We start from the raw sequence: 19,218 nt of genomic DNA, 5'->3' as shown, positions 1-19,218 counted from the left end.
TAGCTTCCTTCAAAGGTCAGTCCAAATGTCATATGAGATCTTTTTTGATCCTTAGCTACGAAAGCCTTTCTCTGATGAAATGGCTTTGTATTTACTTTGAAAATATTTTATTATCTTCTCCCCAAATAAATATAAACTCTATGAGAGCTGTAGCATCCCAAGCATATTCACATCTATGAAATATAAATGACTGTATGGCTACTGTGTCTCCAAGCATAAGGTTATACCAATGAGGCTTGTGAATGTAACCTTGAACTGGCCATGTGGCCCTTGGCTAAGACAAACTCATTAACATGCTCGGACTCAATTCCCTGGGAAAGCGCGGTTTGCAATCTACACGCCCAAAGGTGTTCCCTCTACGTTGCCACCCAATCTTAATTGTCTATACTTTGTGATGTGGGTACTATGTCCTTGGGAGTACCGCCCAAGCAGGACAGGAATAAAATTCAGAGGCAATCCCATGAACTTCCTCTTGGCCATTCCCCCTTCCATGGAGCTCCACTGGGCTCCTCAATGACCGTCTCTCTCTCCTCTTGACCTTCTCCTTCCCGAGGCTGTAACCATCTCGGCCTGCATTTCCTACCTTAATCTCCTCCTCCACCTCGTGTTCCTTTGTACTCATTACTCTCCTATCAAAGGGAGTATCATAGGGTTTGCCTGCCCTATTCATCCACTGACTTGTCCGTGTCTTTCATTTCCACCCTGGTTCTCGGTTCCTACCTCTCCTCGAGTCCCATCACAAAGGTGAGCCCCTTCCCTTGTGGGACTCTGCTGGTCAGGGAAGTCCATTAAGGAAAACCCCACACTTGGCACCCCAGATGGGACGGATAGCCAAAGCCACACACACAGGCATATATTCCATAAGAGATGGATATACGTGGGCTGCTGAGGTTGGAGGTCCTGGGACACGGTGCTTGACACCCTCATTCACAGGTGGCTCGGGGACCAAGGTCCAACCATATTGCCATGTGGCAGGCATCTAGGTGGGTATATCCCTAAAATGCATAATCAGTACAAGGGAGAAAAAGGAAATTCCCCTTCATATCCAGATGCAGTCATCTTTTATCTTGCTACGAAAGCACTGGCAAGTTCTTGTAATCCTAACTGTGTGTGGGTGATAATCTAATGCACCTATCCTATGTTCTATGGGACTACTACCTCAATAATTCAGGACAATCAGAGTGAAAACTATTTTCTCATTACTTTTGTCATTATTTTTAATCGTTTATGAAAATTTTCATCCTTGATTTTTGATTGTTTAGTATTAAGAACACATTTTATCTTTGCAATAATCTTTATGAGCAAAGAGGAAGATTTATTATTATTGATAATCACAATTACTTTTTTCAGCAATATATGGTGAATATCTATTTTTAATCACTTGAAGCATCAATTGGTAATCCCATGAACTTCCCCTTGCCTCTTGGCCTTTCTCCCCTTCCATGGAGCTCCACTGGGCTCCTCAATGACTGTCTCTCTCTCCTCTTGACCTTCTCCTTCCCGAGGCTGTAACCATCTCGGCCTGCATTTCCTACCTTAATCTCCTCCTCCACCTCGTGTTCCTTTGTACTCATTACTCTCCTATCAAAGGGAGTATCATAGGGATTGCCTGCCCTATTCAAACACTGACTTGTCCCTGTCTTTCATTTCCACCGTGGTTCTCGGTTCCTACCTCTCCTCGGGTCCCATCACAAAGGTGAGCCCCTTCCCTTGTGGGACCCTGCTAGTTAGGAAGTCCATTAAGGAAAACCCCACAAGAGCAGAAACTATTTTGTTTTTGTCTTTGTAACCTGAAATCCTAGCATTGGGCTTGAACCATAACAGAAACTTACTAAGTGCTATTTGAATGAAAGGGTGAGAGCCTCAAAATGATGACATTGTATTTTAAAGGTTTTAAAGATGGCAAATATAACATTGGACTAGATAATCTTTGACATTCCTTTCAACTTTGGGATTCTATGACTCTATGTCCCATCAGGTTTTGTTCCTGAAATCTCTGTCAAATAAATGATTATACTCATTTAGTCAAATATTATTACAATAACAGTAATACAATAAGTGATGAAACAAATTCTTACTCTACCACAGAACTCTATTAATCAAATATTTCTAGAAATTATCAAGACTAAACTGCATGTGACAGCAATCTTTAGTTATAAATAGATTTTGTATATAGTAATATTTGAGGAAATGGGATTGAGCCTATGGATTCATATCATTTTCTGAGGTCACAGAATGGCCAACATAAGGCAGTCAACAATCATTTATTAAGCATTTACTTAGTATCAGATACTATACTAAGTTTTTGTTGTTTGATTGTGCTTGACTCTTCATAATCTCATTTAGGGTTTCCTTGGCAGTGGTACTGGAGTGGTTTGCTATTTCTTTCTTTACAGATGAGAAACTGAGGCAAACAGAATTAAGTAACTTGCCCAGGATCATTTAGAAGGAAGTGTCTGAAGTCAAATTTGAACTGAAATCTTTTTTCTTCCAGGCCCTGTGCTTTATCCACTGTACTACCTAGCTTCCTCACTGTACTAAATATTGGAAGTAAAAAGAGAAGCAAAAACAGTCCCTACCCTCATGGAACTTACATTCTATATAACATATCAACAAGTAGTTACAAATAAAGTAGGTGCATAATTGATGGGATGTAATCCCAGAGGGGAAGGTTCTAGAAGTATAGGAGACAAACACAGGATGGATTATTGATACCTATCTCAGAGTCCAATCCCTGCACACTTAATGTCCCAATGGAATAAAAAGCTACTTTCTGCTATACTTTATTTGTTTTGTTGTTATGTACTTCATGACAAACAAATTATAACAAGTAATACCTGATGACTCCTTGTAAGATACCAAATGTGTTTCTTTCTTTAGGGGAATAAAGATAAGTAGCAATTTTTTGGACTTCTCCCCAAAATTCTAATAAGAATAACCATTCTATTTTGGGGAGAGAGCTTCTCTGTCCCCAACCCTACTCTCTACCTGAACAAAGCCCACCAGCTTTCCTCTCCTACATTCTTGATTCATTAGAAATTTGTCCACTTCTATGTCATAGAGTCTTGATGTAAGTCTTTTAGAGATATAAATAATCTCTAAGTAATGCTTTGACTGCATCCCAAAATTTTGTTGTTTTGCTCTCCTTGTCATTTTCTTTAACAAAATAGTTCTTTGACCCTCTCATTCTTTTTAATCTTTTTTCTCTCCTTGTTCAATATATTTTTTATACATTACAGTCTGAAAAATGATAAATTTAATATTCCTACTTTTCTACATTTGGTTATGAGGGCTTTTATATCCTAATATAAGATCAATTTTTGTAAAGGTACCATGTATGGTTGAGAAAAAGGTATATTACTTTCTAATCCCATCTGGTTTTCTCTAAGAGGTCTATCAAGTCTAACTTTTCTAAGATTCTGTTCACCTCTTTAATTTCTTTCCTGTTTATTTTTGGTTTGATTTATCTAATTCTGAGAGAAAGTAATGTTCCCTACTAATATGAATTTATTGTCTATTTCCTCTTATAACTCAGAGTTTTTTCCTTTAGAAGTTTGGATACTATGCCATTTAGTGCATATGTATCATGGAGTCTTGTATGAAATGCAGAAAAATTTAAAATGAGACTCAGGTCCATTTGTGGTAAACAAAGCTTCTATCTGTGGCTTATAGTCTTCTAAAAACCAACAAAGTGAAACAAAAATAAATGGCTCTTCCTTAAGTCTTAGCAAAATGTTTGTTTCTAACATGAAAGTTATATGCTATTATATTGTTATATTGAGCTAGTTCTCCATTGTAAAGTTTTAACCAGAAGAAATCATCTGTTACTCTCATTTTCTATCACCAAATAATCTTTAAATATTATTAAGAACTGTTTTAATGGTATCTTTGTAAAGGAAATCACACAGCAGTAGCTGGGATAGGAATTTGAAAGCAAAGCTATCTCTAACCTATCAATCAATTACCATGTAACACAGAGTAACCTGAATCATCTGAAGGCTTCACAAGATGGATCAGTGGATAATTCACTTATTCCATAGGAGTAAAAATACCCATCTGACTTAAAGATGTTTTCTATTTAAAAATAATGTGATAATATTTATCATTATAGCAATAATCACAATGAAAATTATCATTTTCAGTTATATAGATCTATTACTACAAAGAACTTGGATCCCTTATTAAAATGCCCACCTCTTCATCCATTTTGAAGGCCACAGGGGAATAAGGTGAGAAGTAATTTCATATTTTCCCCCTGGGGGACACTGAAATGATCTCAACACATTTTAGCAGACTTTCCTGACAGGTCTCTGGCTATTGATGAAGCATCCTGCTTTTTTATTCCTCCCACTGAAATCATACTCTGAAACATCTTGCTTTTTTATTCCTCCCACTGAAATGATGTGACACTCTTTCTCCTTCTTTTTCCTCTCTCTTTTTCAGAAAGTCTGGATAAGCCCACAGATTTGACTGAACCATTCTCCAGGGAGCATCTTGCTTCCTGATGCTCTCTTTAGGGCAGTTTGAATCACGTTAAAAATGAAATGCAAAATTGATATATGCCTCACAATTATGTAACAACACAGAGTTTAGATACACAAATGCCACAGTGCTAGATCTTGGACAGGAGAACATTCTGAAATTTCCAAGGTCACTATAATGGTTTGGTTCAGGGCCATCACAAGTTTAGAAGTTCTTAGATAAACTTTTCTGTCACCAAAAATACCTCTGTTGTATAGAGAATATGTTAGAATAGTTCTTAGCCTAAAGTCTGAGAACATGTCTTCAAACATATTTCAATAACTATTTCAATATACAGGTATCCATTCTATACTGTGAATTTCTAGGTCAGAATAATAGATTATCTGGGAATTTTGAGGGAGTTTTATGAAAGTCATGACAACAGGTAAAGGCTAGAAGATGATACAGAAAAAGTTTAGAAACTTCGAAATGCATAAAATATATGCATGGTACTATATAATATAAACATATTTATCTTTAAATACCATAAATGTACATAATTTCTTTTTTAAGTTAAAATCATAAAAAAAGTTAAGATTTGTGTGTAGAAGATGAAAACCAAAACATTTTACACAGATTTTGCTAGTTTTAGGGGCTTCACACATCTAACCCACATGATGGAAGGGATTTGGTTTCCTTTGTAATCCTCTGTATTTTATTTCATTCATTTAAAAGCATTATTGTTAAAAGTCCATAGGCTTCATCAGACTTCCAAAGAGGTCCATGACACAAAAAGGTTAAGAACACCTTTTCTCGATAATCCTCAGAGGTTTGTAATGACTTCACTAGGGGTCCTAGGGTTACCAGTTCATGAGGACTGCCTAAAAGATCCTAAAAGAAATCATTTAGATGAATAAAATTGTCTCACTTCCTAAGGAACTCCACACCTTCAGGAGCAGACCAATCTCCCTAAAGACACCTTGAAGATTTGGATTCGAATGGACCTTAAACCATCACAGCTGGTGACCATTCTACTTCTGTAACTGTCTTTTTGATTATCACTAGATTTCAGAATTGGAAAAGTCTTCAGATTCCATTAAGTCCAGTCTTTGTGACCCCAAATCCCCTTCATCAATTAGCTAACAGGTGATCATCCAGACTTTACCTAAGACCTCCAGGGGAGAAAGAAATTCAATTCATTAACTCTTGAGGTAGCACACAAGTTGACTATTTTATTGTTGTAGTTAAACACTTGGATTGGATTGGAATGATAGCATTTAGAATGTAAAAAGCATAGAGAGCACCTGTATTTAAAGTGTGTAGCTTTTTCTTTTTTTCTGAAATTAAAAAAGATTATTGTTAAAACAATGTTAGCAAAAATCTGTCATATCGTACTATATCAGCATAGCTAATTTCCTATTAAAATGTTTTTGCTGTATTGCTACCCATTATTTTACTAAAGTAACATAATGGATAGAAGAGCACAAATGACATGAAGCAGTGATTAGGTAATTAAAATTGTTTTCACTGTTCTCCAAGTACTGAAAATTGACAGTTGATATTTATGTGTGCTTTTGATGCTACTAAATCATTGCTAGCTATATTGCTGTGCAAAATAAAATTGATACGGAATATTTTCATTGGCTACACAGAGGTAATTCCAAGGCAAGACTGTTTAAAATGCTAAATGAAAAACTATGATTTTGAATTATAAAACTATAGATATGGAATGTACCAGATCTTAACTTCCTTTCTGTTGAATTGACTGAATTTAGAGCTAGAAAGGTCCTCAGAGTTCATTAAATTCAGCCTCCTCATTTTATAAATGGAGCTGAGGCCCAGAAAGGTTAAGAGAATTACTTAAGATTTTCATAGCTGGTTTGTGGCAAAAACCCACCCAAGAACCTGAATTCAGTGCTTTTCCTGCTTCTATTTCCTTTCATGGTTCTAGTTCTTTTTGACCCCAGAAAGCAGAAGTTGGAGCCATTAATGAGGTAGAAGGTGCAATTTAAACTTCCTATTAGCAAACGCTTCCTAATAATTAGAGCTATTCATAAGTAGAATGATTTTCTTGGGAAGGTAATGGGCTTCCTTTCATGAGAGGTCTCTAAACAAAGGCTAGATGACCATCTCTCAGGCATATTTCAGTCAGGATTTGTTAAGGCAGAGGTTGGAGCATGGGGCCACTGACATCTCATACAACTCTAAAATTTTATGATTCTGATAACGGAATGGGCTACAATTTGTGGATGCTGGCACTTTAGCTCTTGATTGGCCGGTGGTCATTGCTCAGAAAATCATTCCAACTGAATTTGGGAATCAATTTAAAACTGTTTCTTCCAGTTTTATCTTCTTTGGAGATAGAGAGCACTGAATTGGTTCCCTTCTTATAATAACTCTTTACATACTTGAAGGTGGTAATTAAGTTGTTCCTTAGTCTTTTTTTCCATACTAAATTACCCCTACTTTCTTTTTCTTTCCTTTAAAGATTGTATTTTATTTAAAGATCTTATTTTCCAACTTGTTCATTTTTTCCACTGCTCTTCTCTGGTTCTCCTCCAATTCCTCTATGTCCTTTTCCAAATAGGAAGACAGAATTGTGCACAATACTGTCATTTTGGCCTGGCCACTGAGAAGTGGCAAGCTATATATTATGACTACAATTTTTCCAAGGATTTACTTCCACCACCAAGGGACACTAATATATTATGTGGCTATGAGACACACAGTACATGTTGATTCTTTATTTTCTACAGTTTCTTGTATCTGGATACCACAAAGAACTTCTTCAGTCACAATTATACTGTAGTTTATAAGTAAAACTAAGACTAATTTGATTTACCAATGTCTCCCAGTCATAGTCAGGCTAATCCAGAAATTAATTGCATATTTTCTAGGCCATCTATGGGATAGCCAGATATTTGTTCTATTTTTCTAGGTAATTTTGGGATATCAGCAAGAATCTTATGTCTCTAAAAACAACACACATGGATAATCATGAATGGAATCTTTCCAGGTTGATGTATATACTCTGATTCTGCCATGGTCAATCATGGACAATGCCAGACTTAATAGATCTATTACTGTTTACTTAATGTGCAGATTACCTACTTCAACCCAGATCTTGTGATCTGGGGATAAAGCAATAAAAGGCAATGCTTGAATGAGGCAAAACATAACCTGTAAAGAAGAGCTGTAACCAATGTGCTTATCATGGGCAAAGTGTTTTCTCACTTGTAGCTTCACCTGACCAGCATCAAAAGACTCACTAAGCATCCTTTTTGTCTTTACACACTAGAGCTAAGTGATGGAAAATCTAAACTCTCTGCCAGTTCTAAAACTGCCAATTTCATTTTGTGAGTGACCGTATAGATGCCATTAGCTAAACTGAAAGTATTTTGATGAAAGTGTAGTCTAGTTTTGTATTTCTAACATGGCCAGGGCAAAGAACAAGTAGATGGGATGATGTCAATTTTGTGGAGAAAAGTAGGTTCCTCTTCAGTCACAATGCAAAGACTGCTGCTAAGTTTATCCAACACCAAAATGATCACAATGTTCTCAAACCTGAGTCAAAGAGGTAGGGGACTCTCCCTGGAAGGCTAAGTGATCTCATCACTCATCTGCCTACACTTTCCCTTTGAGACATTTAGCTTTACATGAATAATATTTGCATACTTTAATATATATTAATAACAATTTAATACTCAATAAACCTTTCATATAAAACTGCCCCATCACTTCATAATCTTTAGCCCAATGAGAACAAAATGAGCTTATCATACTTTGAGGCCATTGGAATCCCACAGAGGCTTTGTCTTTTAGAAATAAACAAGAATTTTGACAGAGAACAAAAAGCTATAGGCTATTGGAAATTCTCTCTCTCTCTCCCTCCCCTTTCTTTCTCCCTCTGATAGAGATTGACTCTCTCTGTGATTGTATCTATCTCTCTTTTTCTCCCTGACTCATTCTTTGCCTCTGTCTCCATCTCTGCCTCTTCTTCTGTCTCTTTCTCTCCACGAAATGACCTCTGTATCTCATTTTCTTAGAGAAAGGAGAAAGAAGGAAGAGGTCAAAAGGCATATTTTAATTTATATATTTTTAGAATATTTCTCCATGATTCATGATACCCTCCTTTTATCCCCCCCCCCAAAGCTGACAAGCAGTTCCACTGGGTTATACATATATCATTGTTCAAAACCTATTTCCATACTATTCATATTTGCAGTAGAGTGATAATTTAGCATCAAAATCCCAATTATATCCTGCTTGAACCACATGATCAATCATATGTATCCCTGCTGTGCTTCTGTTCCTACAGTTATTGCTCTGGATGTGGATAGCATTCTTTCTCATAAGTTCCTCTGGATTGTCCTGGGTAAATGGTATATTTTCAATCTGGAAGTATTTTCCCTATATAGACAGACTCCTTATGTCTAAAAAACAGAAATTAAAAGTCTGGTGATCAAAGAATGAAAGAAACATTTCTTAGTTATGAATGTCAGATATTTATGACCATTTTTATTATTTCTCCTGCAAGCCATTCATTCTTATATCTGTCAATTGGTTTTTAATATATTTAACAAAATAATTAAACATAGAGCCTATCCTACATAGATATATTTTTACCCTCTGAATTTATTACAGGTAAATAATCCCTTAGTGGTATTAGACTCATAATCTGCCTCAGATGATGGAAATGTTGGGACACTTTTATAGAATAAAATTGAATGGAGCCAGAAAAATAAGACTTTTCACCATCCTTGTTTTTCATAATCCTGAATATGAAATTCCATACTCATGTCTTTCACAGCACAGAGAATGGCAAATTCTGACAATTCAACTTTAGTTTTCTTTGCTATAGGTCTATGTGATTTAAAAAGAACTAGAAATATTCTCAGGTACTGGAACATCAAAAATTCCTTAGCAGTGCCAGGATAATTTCCTTTTATTACTCATTTTTAGAATAGAAAAGGTGGGAAGAATAACATATACCCTATTCATACCTATATTCCTGTCAATCCTTAGAACAAATGAGGTTTTTTTCTTATCAGATGTTTTCTTAGGGTCAAATTGCACCTGAAGGCCAAGAATACATTTTCTCTTGTTTTCCAGGGTGGGTGGGAGTAAGTACCAATCATCGTCTGCTCTCAACACTGACTACTAGTTTGGTATTAAGAAAACTTGCCTGGCCTGTTTTGTTGTGTTTAAACCGGTCCTTTTAGAAGCCCAGTCTTATTTCCTAAGACAGTATTATATGAAAGGTAAAACCACAGGAAACAGCTCATAGATATTTGGAGATAGGACACTGAAATTATCAGTGAGAAAGAAAGGAATTGAGGACAGTTGTTTTGTTTGAAGAGAGTTAGTTTTCAGTGACCTACTGAGTGATCTTTTTTTTCACAGAAAAGAACCATTGTGTCTCTTCTAGGACAATCAACTTTTATTAAAATAAATAGCACAATAGATGGACACCCCCTCATTGTCCAATTTTTTGCCAACACAAAGAGTGTGGCTATAGTTTTGGACGAGTATTTTTCCTTATTCTCTGGGGTACAAACCTAGCAATGGTATGGCTGGATCAAGGGGCAGGCAATCTTTTAAAACCCTTTGGGCATAATTCCAAATTGCCCTCCAGAATGGTTGGATTAACTCACAACTCCAGCAGTGCATTAATATCCCAATTTTGTCACACCCCCTCCAACATTTATCACTTTCCTTTGCTGCATATTGACCAATCTTTTAGGGGTGAGGTGATACCTCAGAGTTGTTTTGATTTGCATCTCTTTGATTGGGGAATGGCTGAACAAATTGTGGTATCTGTTGGTGATGCAATACTATTGTGCTGAAAGGAATAATGAACTGGAGAAATTCCATGTGAACTAGAAAGACCTCCAGGAATTGATGCAGAGTGAAAGGAACAGAACCAGGAGAACATTGTACACAGAGATGGATACACTGTGGCACAATCAAATGTAGTGAACTTCTCTACTATATAATGCAATGCAATGCAATGCATTGATCCAGGATAATTCTGAGGAATTTAGGAGAAAGAATGCTATCCACACCCAGAGAAAGAACTGTGGGAGCAAAAAATGCAGAAGAAAAACATATGATTGATCACATGGTTCCATAGCTATATGATTGGGGTTTTGGCATTAAAAGATCACTCTATTGCAAATATGAATATATGTAAATAGGTTTTGAATAATGACACATGTATAACCCAGTAGAATTGCTTGTCATCTCTGGGAGTGGTAGAGGGAAGAGGGGAGAGAAAAATCATGAATCATGTAACCATGGAAAAATATTCTAAATAAATTTTAAAAATTTAAATGTCACACTTTGTTGAAAATGCTATAGTAAATTGGAGGAGATATATTAATGGCAATGAAGCCCTTTGGGAAATGAAGGATTGAATTTCAAAGCATGCTTTGGCTCCATATATGAATGTAGTTCATGGAATGTTCATTATTTGAGGGCAAAATATCTCAAGTGGGAATAACTGCATACATTAAAAAAATAAAAAATAAAGATACTATCTACATTTACCTACTCTGATCCCAATTGGCTGCAAAGAGCAAAAGGATCTTCCTGCCATAGTGATCTCTCTTTTCCAGTACCCCAGGGAATCCATCAATCAGAGCACGCTTGATCCCTGGGTCATCAGCCTTGAAGTTTTTGAACATGTCCAGGTTTAGCTGGCGGTACTGGAAGTACTGAGCCAGTAGTCTAAAGGCATCTGTTTGGTGAAACTTCCTAGCTCGAAGAAATCTCAGGATGAAGGCATCATCTGTACGTAAAAATCCAATGTCAGGTCTGGTGATGATCATGTCCCGGACTTGCTGAATATCCTGATGCAATATATCTGGATTTTCATTCAGTTCCAGACGAGCTTTCTCTATAGTCTCTGGACTGAGTCCAGCTTGTAAATGGGTCATCTTTGCCAAATTTCCTTTCCCAGTGCTCAATATCTGATATTTTAAAAAGAAAGAGACTGATCCCATTCAAATGATAGTTTTCAGGAACCTTGACCCATTCAAGAACAACTTCACTGCCAAGCTGCTGCAGAGAAAGTCTAGAGGGTCTTTTTCTTATCCTTGGAAAGCAGTAGGACATTCAAGCCATGTATGGTGGTCTCCATCCAAAAGGGAAGCAGAATTTATGCCATCTTTCTCTACAAAACAAATCCAGAAAAATATATGACAAATCACGCCACAGAGAAGATATACAAAGAAAGTCTATGAGTGATTGTTTTTAGTTCAGTTCTGAGAACTTACTCCATTATACTGTGCTGCTGACTAAATAGTCAAAGAATAAGTATTAAATTATTTTAAAATGAGAGTATTTAGCAAAATTCTATCATTGGCATCTTGAAGTTATAATATGCATATTTAAAATATATATTTGATGAATTCATAATTACAAGGGACAGGTAGCAATAGAAATATAAGATCAGATTAGTACTAGATTGTTCTTTTATTAATTGATTTAAGAAACAGTAAGAGAAAAGTAAAATTCATTCTCCCTATGTAGGACTCTTCTTAGTCCAAAAATATGGCAGGTATCTTATAATATTATTTCTTATTGGATTCCTTCGTACCAAACAAATAGCTGCCAGAACTATACTTTTAAAAAATAACAATAATGTAAATCTTTAAAATACTAAAAGAATTTGGTGCAACAAATATTTAATTTAGGTTGGAGGGCATCAGGTGAATCATTGCTCTATTATTTAGCATTTATTAAAGTCTTATGGGAGGGGGCTTGCCTCATTAATAGAATGAGTCTCTTTACAAACAACTCCAAGTTCACTATTTGAGTAGAATCCCTTCACCAGCAAGGGAGGATAATTGAACTGATTGTTTATGACCTATTGTGAGTCCTTTATGTATTTTCTACTTATTTTTTTAGGGAATTAAACAAATCCTATCTCAATCCCCTATGCGACTCATTCAAGTTCTTACATGAAAGCAACATGTTCTTTTACCCACATAGACATAAACTTATAGTATGAGATTTTTCAAAGGAAATTTTGGGTGGGGATGAATTAGATCAAAAGCATATGATTCTTTGATGGGGCTCCCATGATTAAATTTGCTCTATATAAGCCCAGAGCTTGAGGTACAAAGTCATGAGTTACATAAGGACAAACATTTATCCTCTCTGAGGCATGCATCCTGGAAGTGGTGAAGAGCAGAAGAAACATTCAGGATGAACAAACTAGGAACTGTAATTATGTTTCCTAATTACAGCTTTTCTGACTTCACAACATCTACAGCAAGAGGAAGAATTTCCATTCCCAGGCTATTTATGACTGGTATTTTCCAATCCCTCCAAAGCTACCTCCAGAGAGGAAATTCCTCCTCCTCAGCTTGGGGCCAACTATGATTTTTCTGAAGGCAGGATGTCCACTCTGCTATTCCATTCCCATGGTATTTTGTAGTTGGGCTGAGGGGAAACAGGGAAGAATGAAAGTAACTAATTTAGTTTTGCTTTTTTAGCTACAATAATGGAAATAACCATTGTTATTTAGACTTGACAATGAAGAAAATACATATGATGAAGCTGCACATCATATACAAACCAATCATTGAAGGCAGAATTGGGCCTCAAAATTTTTGAAAAATATAAATTCAGATACCTATAACAATGTAGTAGTAGAGCTACTATAAACTAGGATGTGGTGGCAATACGTGTGTGGACATTTCCCCACCCCATGGCATTCCACAATTATGAACTGATATGTCATTCATAGATAGAATAATTCAGATACATTGTTTTCTTATTCTATTTGATTTATTAAATGGCTTTTCTGGTAGTAGAATCTTTACCGTTCTGTCTCTGAAAAGCTAAAATATCTTTTTTAAGCCTTTATTATTCTCCTATATGATTCACTTTTATCTTTTCTCACTTAAATATGGTCAAATCACCATTAGTCTTCTTCTATTCATTTTAAAGCACCATTACATGCATTTTTATTTTATTTTAAGATTGGAGGGGTCAGCATCCAGAGAAGGGGGGAAAGGACCTTAAAATCTACCCTGATAACATGACCTCTGGATTTCTCAGGGATTGCTACTTTTCCTGTCAAGTGTCTTAACTAACAATCCTTATCATCTATGCTACAGCTGCACCCTTAGGCCACTGTATCTTTTGATACTGCCTTCATTTAAATCACCCTAAATGTATTATCTCACTCACTTAACATAAGAGTTCTTTAGAATCAGGGACTACCTTAATTTTCCATTTCTATTTTCATCACTTAGTAAAATCTTTGGGACACAGCAAATGTTGAATAAATGGTTCTTTGTTAATATAATTCATTCAATAGCATTTAGAGAATATCTGTTTTTTTCACTTGATAGTGAAATATATTCATTCAATAGTGTGTCTCATGAGTTTTACTCGTAGTCCTTAAAAACCTGTGAGAATAGAGTAGCATAGATAATGAAAGAAACATTTAGATAGGGAGTAAACAGATTCCTCACTACACTGTTAGAAAACATAAGATTTTAGAGGGACAGCTATGTGGTTCAGTAAATAGAAATCCAGGTCTACAGAAGGGAGGTTCTGGGATTAAATGTGACTTCAGACATTTCCTAGCTGTGCAACCCTGGGAAAGCCACTTTATCCCAATTGTCTAGCCCTTACCACTCTTCTGACATAGAACTGATAGTATTGATTCTAAGAAGATAAGGGTTTAAGACAAAATGAAAATATAAGATTTTTAAAGCTACAAGGCATTTTAGAGATATTCTCCTCCGGTCTTCTAATTTTACAAATCAGGAATTTAAGGACTAGAAAAGTTAAATAATTTGTCCAATGCTACACAAAAAGTTAAAAGCAAAGTTAAAAGTTGGACCCACATCTTCTGACCCCCCAAATTAGTTATTATTCTACTACCATAAATATTTACCATCTATGTGATATTGTACATGCAATTTAACCTTTCATTTCAGAGTGCCTCATCTTAAAAAATTAAATAAGAATACTTTATCTTTCTTAAGGCAAAGATTGGACCAGACAATCTCTTGAAGTTTCTTCTATCTTTAAGAATAGTATTTCTAATGGGGACACTCATACACTGTTGGTGGAGCTATGAACTGATCCAACCATTTTGGATAGCAATTTGGAATTATACCCAGAGAGTTATAAAACTATATATACCCTTAGACCCAGCAAAAACATCACTGGGTCTAGTTCAGGAAAAAAGTAAAAGAAAAGAACTCAAAAACTCCAAAATATTTATAGAGGCTCTCTTTGTGGTGGCAAATAAATTTTCATTGAAAGGATGTCCCTTAACTGGGGAATGACTAAACAAATTATGGTAGATGATTGTGACATAATATACATGATAATGAAAAGTGAAATGAGTGGAACAAAAAGAACATCATATACAGCTACAAAATTAATACAGGAAGAATAAATTGTGAATGTTGTCTCCAGAGACTGAACTGAAATGTGGAAATATGAAAGACTTAATTTGTATGAACATGTCTGTCTCCTGGATAATACTTTCTGTGATGCAGGGAGGATGGGGAGGGGCTGAGACACTTGTGGATAAATTCTATTAATGAGAAGGAAAGAATGGTATTGCTATTCTTTTGTTTCTCAAGGTAACCTGTTTCACTGTATCATTGCTCTTAAATTATATTTTAACCTGACTCTGGCTTTTCCTTTTATGGTTTTGAGTTTGTCTCAAGTTTGTCATCTTACATGTTCCACCACATCCAGCATAAAAATACTGCAGATATAGATTGATTTCTTCTTCTTTATTTAGGATTGAAAGGAGAAGAGAAAGCTAGATCTGTGGCCTGAAGTTGGAGAAAAGCCATAGATAAAAAGCCTAACTGTAACTAATATATGTGCCATTGCCAAATGGGCTATGCCTTAAGTAAAATAGCTTAAAATTCTATTCTTGGCTTAGAATAATGGGTGGAGATTGAAAATCCTATAGATTTAATGTACAGAAAGAATGCTTTATGCTTAGTGCTATTCAAGAGCAGATGAATTGGCTTGGATTGTCAGTTGCCTGTCTCACTAAAAATCTTGAAATAAAGGCTAAATGACCATTTTTTTTTGCATTATTGAGGAGATTCTTACTCAGGTACAAGCTGGACTTGATGGCCTCTGACATCCCATCCATCATTTAGATTCTTTGATACCAGAAAGAGTATTTGACTTGGAGTTTAAAAATTCTGCGGTTCACTTATAATCGATGTGGCCTTGATCAAGAAACTAATCTTTCTGAGCCTCATTTTTCTTATCTGCAAAAGGGGTTTAATAGGCCTTGTAGCAGATACTTGTGTGAGGAAAATAGGGTTCCAATGAGATAACAGCTGTAAAAGTTCTTTGTCACCATTTCATGCACCATATAAATGTGTTTCATTATTGCTATTTTGTCCCCTGACCTCTTGAGCTACTGGGATTTCAAGTTGATCCATGTTGCTATGGCAAGAGTAGAATATGGCCTTTGACGCTAAGATTAACAACAGATGCAGCAGTTCATGAGACTGTACAGATGCGAGAAATTGGAGTTATAGCTAGTGTAAAATCCCAATTTACTGAAAATCTAATTCCTAATTATTCTCCATTACTCACTGTGGGAATAATTGTGAGTCACTAATGTGTATTTTCTGCTTCGACTTTCCTGATCAGGCATGCAGAACTCTCTCACATAGGCAAGGTAAATTATTGTCAGTCCAGTTTGGCACAAGCTTCAGTGTAATACACCTGGCTCCTCACAGGATCCCAGCTTTTGAGAACTTTGGAACTAAGCCTAATTAACTCCCCATTCCTTATCTTATTTTGTTTATGAATGCCAATATCAACAACTCAATCATTAAACATTTATTAAGTACCCACTGTGTCCCAATCATATTGCTAGGTGCTAGAAACAAAGAGAAAAATTAAATAGTCCCTGACCTACAGGAATTGCATATTATTAAAGGAGGTAGCATATATATATATACATATATATAAATAAGTATATAATAGTAATAATAATAATAATAAAATTTATATAGTACTTTAATTTTTACAAAGGGTATTGCAAATATTATTTTATTCTCACAATAACCCTGGGAGGTTATTACTTTTATTATTATTATTATTATTACTCCTATTTTACAAATTAAATAATTGAGACAGTGGTCATGGGATTTGCCTAAGGTCACTTGACAATTAAATACCATTGGCTGAATTTGAACTTAGATCTTCTTGGTTTTAGATTCATAAATCTGTGCACCACCACATAAGCTAGCTTTCTTTAAACTACATGCAAAACAAGAACGAGGAAAATTATTGGATGGGAAGGCATGGGTCTCTAGAATATGAGAAAAAGTTCTATGCAAAAAATGTTCCTTAATCTGCATGTCAATGAAGATAAAGTGGGAATGCATTCCATTTATAGGGACAGTCAGGGAGAAAGGCAAAGATAGAATAACCTCATGTGAGGAACAATGGGAAGGCAAATTTGAATGGGAGACTATAGGAAAATAATTCAATTGATTTGACCTATTGGAAAGAAGATTAGACAGCACTGGATTTGCTTGGAATGGAATCTTAATTTTGCTGGGTTTGGAGTCAGGCAAACTAGGTTTGAGTCTTGATTCTACTACTGTCTGCTTACATAGACAAGAATTTGTAATCAGACTTTTAAGCCCTCTAACCAACCCTCAGTTTGCTCAACTGTGAAGTGAAGTGACTGTAAATCATCTCCAAATATCTCTTTGAGATCTCAATTCTATGTCCCTGTTGACTATGAATCTGAAAATCTGGGTTCCTGGATTGGAAGTTTGGAAGAGATGTTGGTGACCATCTGGTCAAACCTGTATCTGACAAGCAATTGTCACTACAACATTTGAAAGAAATAGTTGGGGGCAGCTAGGTGGCTCAGTGAATTGAGAGTAAGACCCATAAATGGGAGGTCCTGGGTTTAAATCTTGTCTTAGACACTTCCTAACTGTGTGACTGCCATATCATACTGCTATCTCATTGTAATCCACTAAAATTCTCATATCTTTGAAGACAATTTGCAGTCCATCCACACCTTCCCCAATGTGTACTTAATAAAGTTGATCTTAAAAATTCAAATATAAAATTTATATTTTTCTCTCTCTTAAATTTTATCTTTTTGTATTTGACCCCAATTTTTAGCCTATCTAGAACTTTATAGTTCCTGCCTCTGTCATCCAGTGTATGGCCAACACATCTAACTGTGCTATATGAAAATTTGGTATGCATGCCATTTATGACTTCATTCAATTTTTTTTATTAAAATATTACTAAATGCAGGGCAAAACATAGACCCCTGGCACCTCACAACTAATGCTGAATGACTGGAATATTATTTTGGTTCAGTCTTTCAATCATATAAATGTACAGTATTTTCAATCATATAAAAGTATACTATTTTCAAGTATTCACCTAAATACATAAGAATATCATGAAAGAAATTTGTTAGATGTTATGCTGAAATCTTAGACTATATCTGCCATTTTCTTTTACTTTATATAGCTAGTAACTGTCAAAAATGACAGTGTGATGATATTGATGAAGCTGTGCTTTCTCTTTGTCATCATAATTTCCTTTCCTATGTGTTCACTAGTGATTCCTTGACTAGGATGTTCTAAAATTTTGCCAGGAATTAAAGTGAAACTCATGACTTTTTAAAATAAAAGATTCTATCCTCTCTATTTTCTCTGATCTTCACAAACTTTCAAAGTCAGTGACAATGCTACTATTGTCTCATTTGTCAATCCTTCCAAGACAAGTTAAAATATTTTTACCAGCTTACTGTTCACAAGGCACTATGCTAAATAGTGGTAACATAAAAATGGTAAAAGATAGCCCTTACTCTCATGGATCTTACAAGTTAATGGCAGAGATAACTTGTAAATAACTATATACAAATAAGATATACACAGGATCAATGTTTGATGATCTCAGAGGGAAGTTATTAGCATTAAAGAAGAACGGGAAAAATTTGTTATAGAAGGTAATAATTTGACTGAGACAAAGAAAACCAGGGTATTCATGAGATAGATATGAAGGACATAATTCCAGGCATAGGAGACAGACAGTGAAAATACTCAAAATATGTAGGTAGAGTATTGTACAAAAGTAGGTAGGAAGAAAGAATGAAGGAGAAAGAATGGAGGAAAGGAGGGAAAGGAGAGAGAGAAAGATAGCAAACATTTATTGTCTACTTTGGCAGCTCTTATGCTAAGTACTTTATAAATATCTTATCTGATCTTCATAACAACCTTTGTGTTATATTATTCTCATTTTACAGTTAAGGAAACTGAGACAGGCAGAGTTAAGTGACTTTTCCAAGGTCATACAATTGGTAAATTTCTGAGACTGAATTAGAACTGAAGTATTTCAAACTCCAGATTCAATATTCCATCTATTGTACCATCTAGCTGCCTGTGGAACAGCAAGGAGACAAGTGTTATTTAATCTTAAAATATGTGAAGATATGTAAAGCATTAGAAAATTGGAAAGGTTGGAGAGAACAAGATTATTAAGCATTCTGAATAACAAATAAATGATTTTAGATTTGCCCTTGAAGGTGATAAGGAGTCAGTGGAATTTTCTGAACGGAGAGTATGTGACACAGTCAGACTATGCTTTAGGAAGATTAATTTGATGATTGAGTGGTAGACTGGAGAAGAAAGAAACTTGGGCATGTAGAAGGGTATTGCAATAATTTAGGCATAAGATAATAAAGGTTTGCTACCAGTGTGTTGAAGG

At 35.5% G+C, this 19,218-nt stretch overlaps 1 protein-coding gene across 1 annotated transcript in view; it reads right to left on the bottom strand.

Moving 5' to 3' along the window:
- Positions 1-19,218, bottom strand: part of CLVS1 (clavesin 1) — a 226,707-nt gene that overhangs the window by 190,163 nt on the left and 17,326 nt on the right. Inside the window, exon 2 of the mRNA XM_001379352.4 lies at positions 11,011-11,635. Coding sequence (XP_001379389.1) covers positions 11,011-11,465 — 455 coding nt within the window. The 5' untranslated portion in view covers positions 11,466-11,635. The remainder of the gene's footprint in view (positions 1-11,010; positions 11,636-19,218) is intronic.

The sequence above is a fragment of the Monodelphis domestica genome, chromosome 3 (assembly GCF_027887165.1).
Source record: "Monodelphis domestica isolate mMonDom1 chromosome 3, mMonDom1.pri, whole genome shotgun sequence".
NCBI lineage: Eukaryota > Metazoa > Chordata > Mammalia > Didelphimorphia > Didelphidae > Monodelphis > Monodelphis domestica.
The sequence above is the reverse complement of the archived record's forward strand: the minus strand, read 5'-3'. Positions and strand labels throughout refer to the sequence as shown.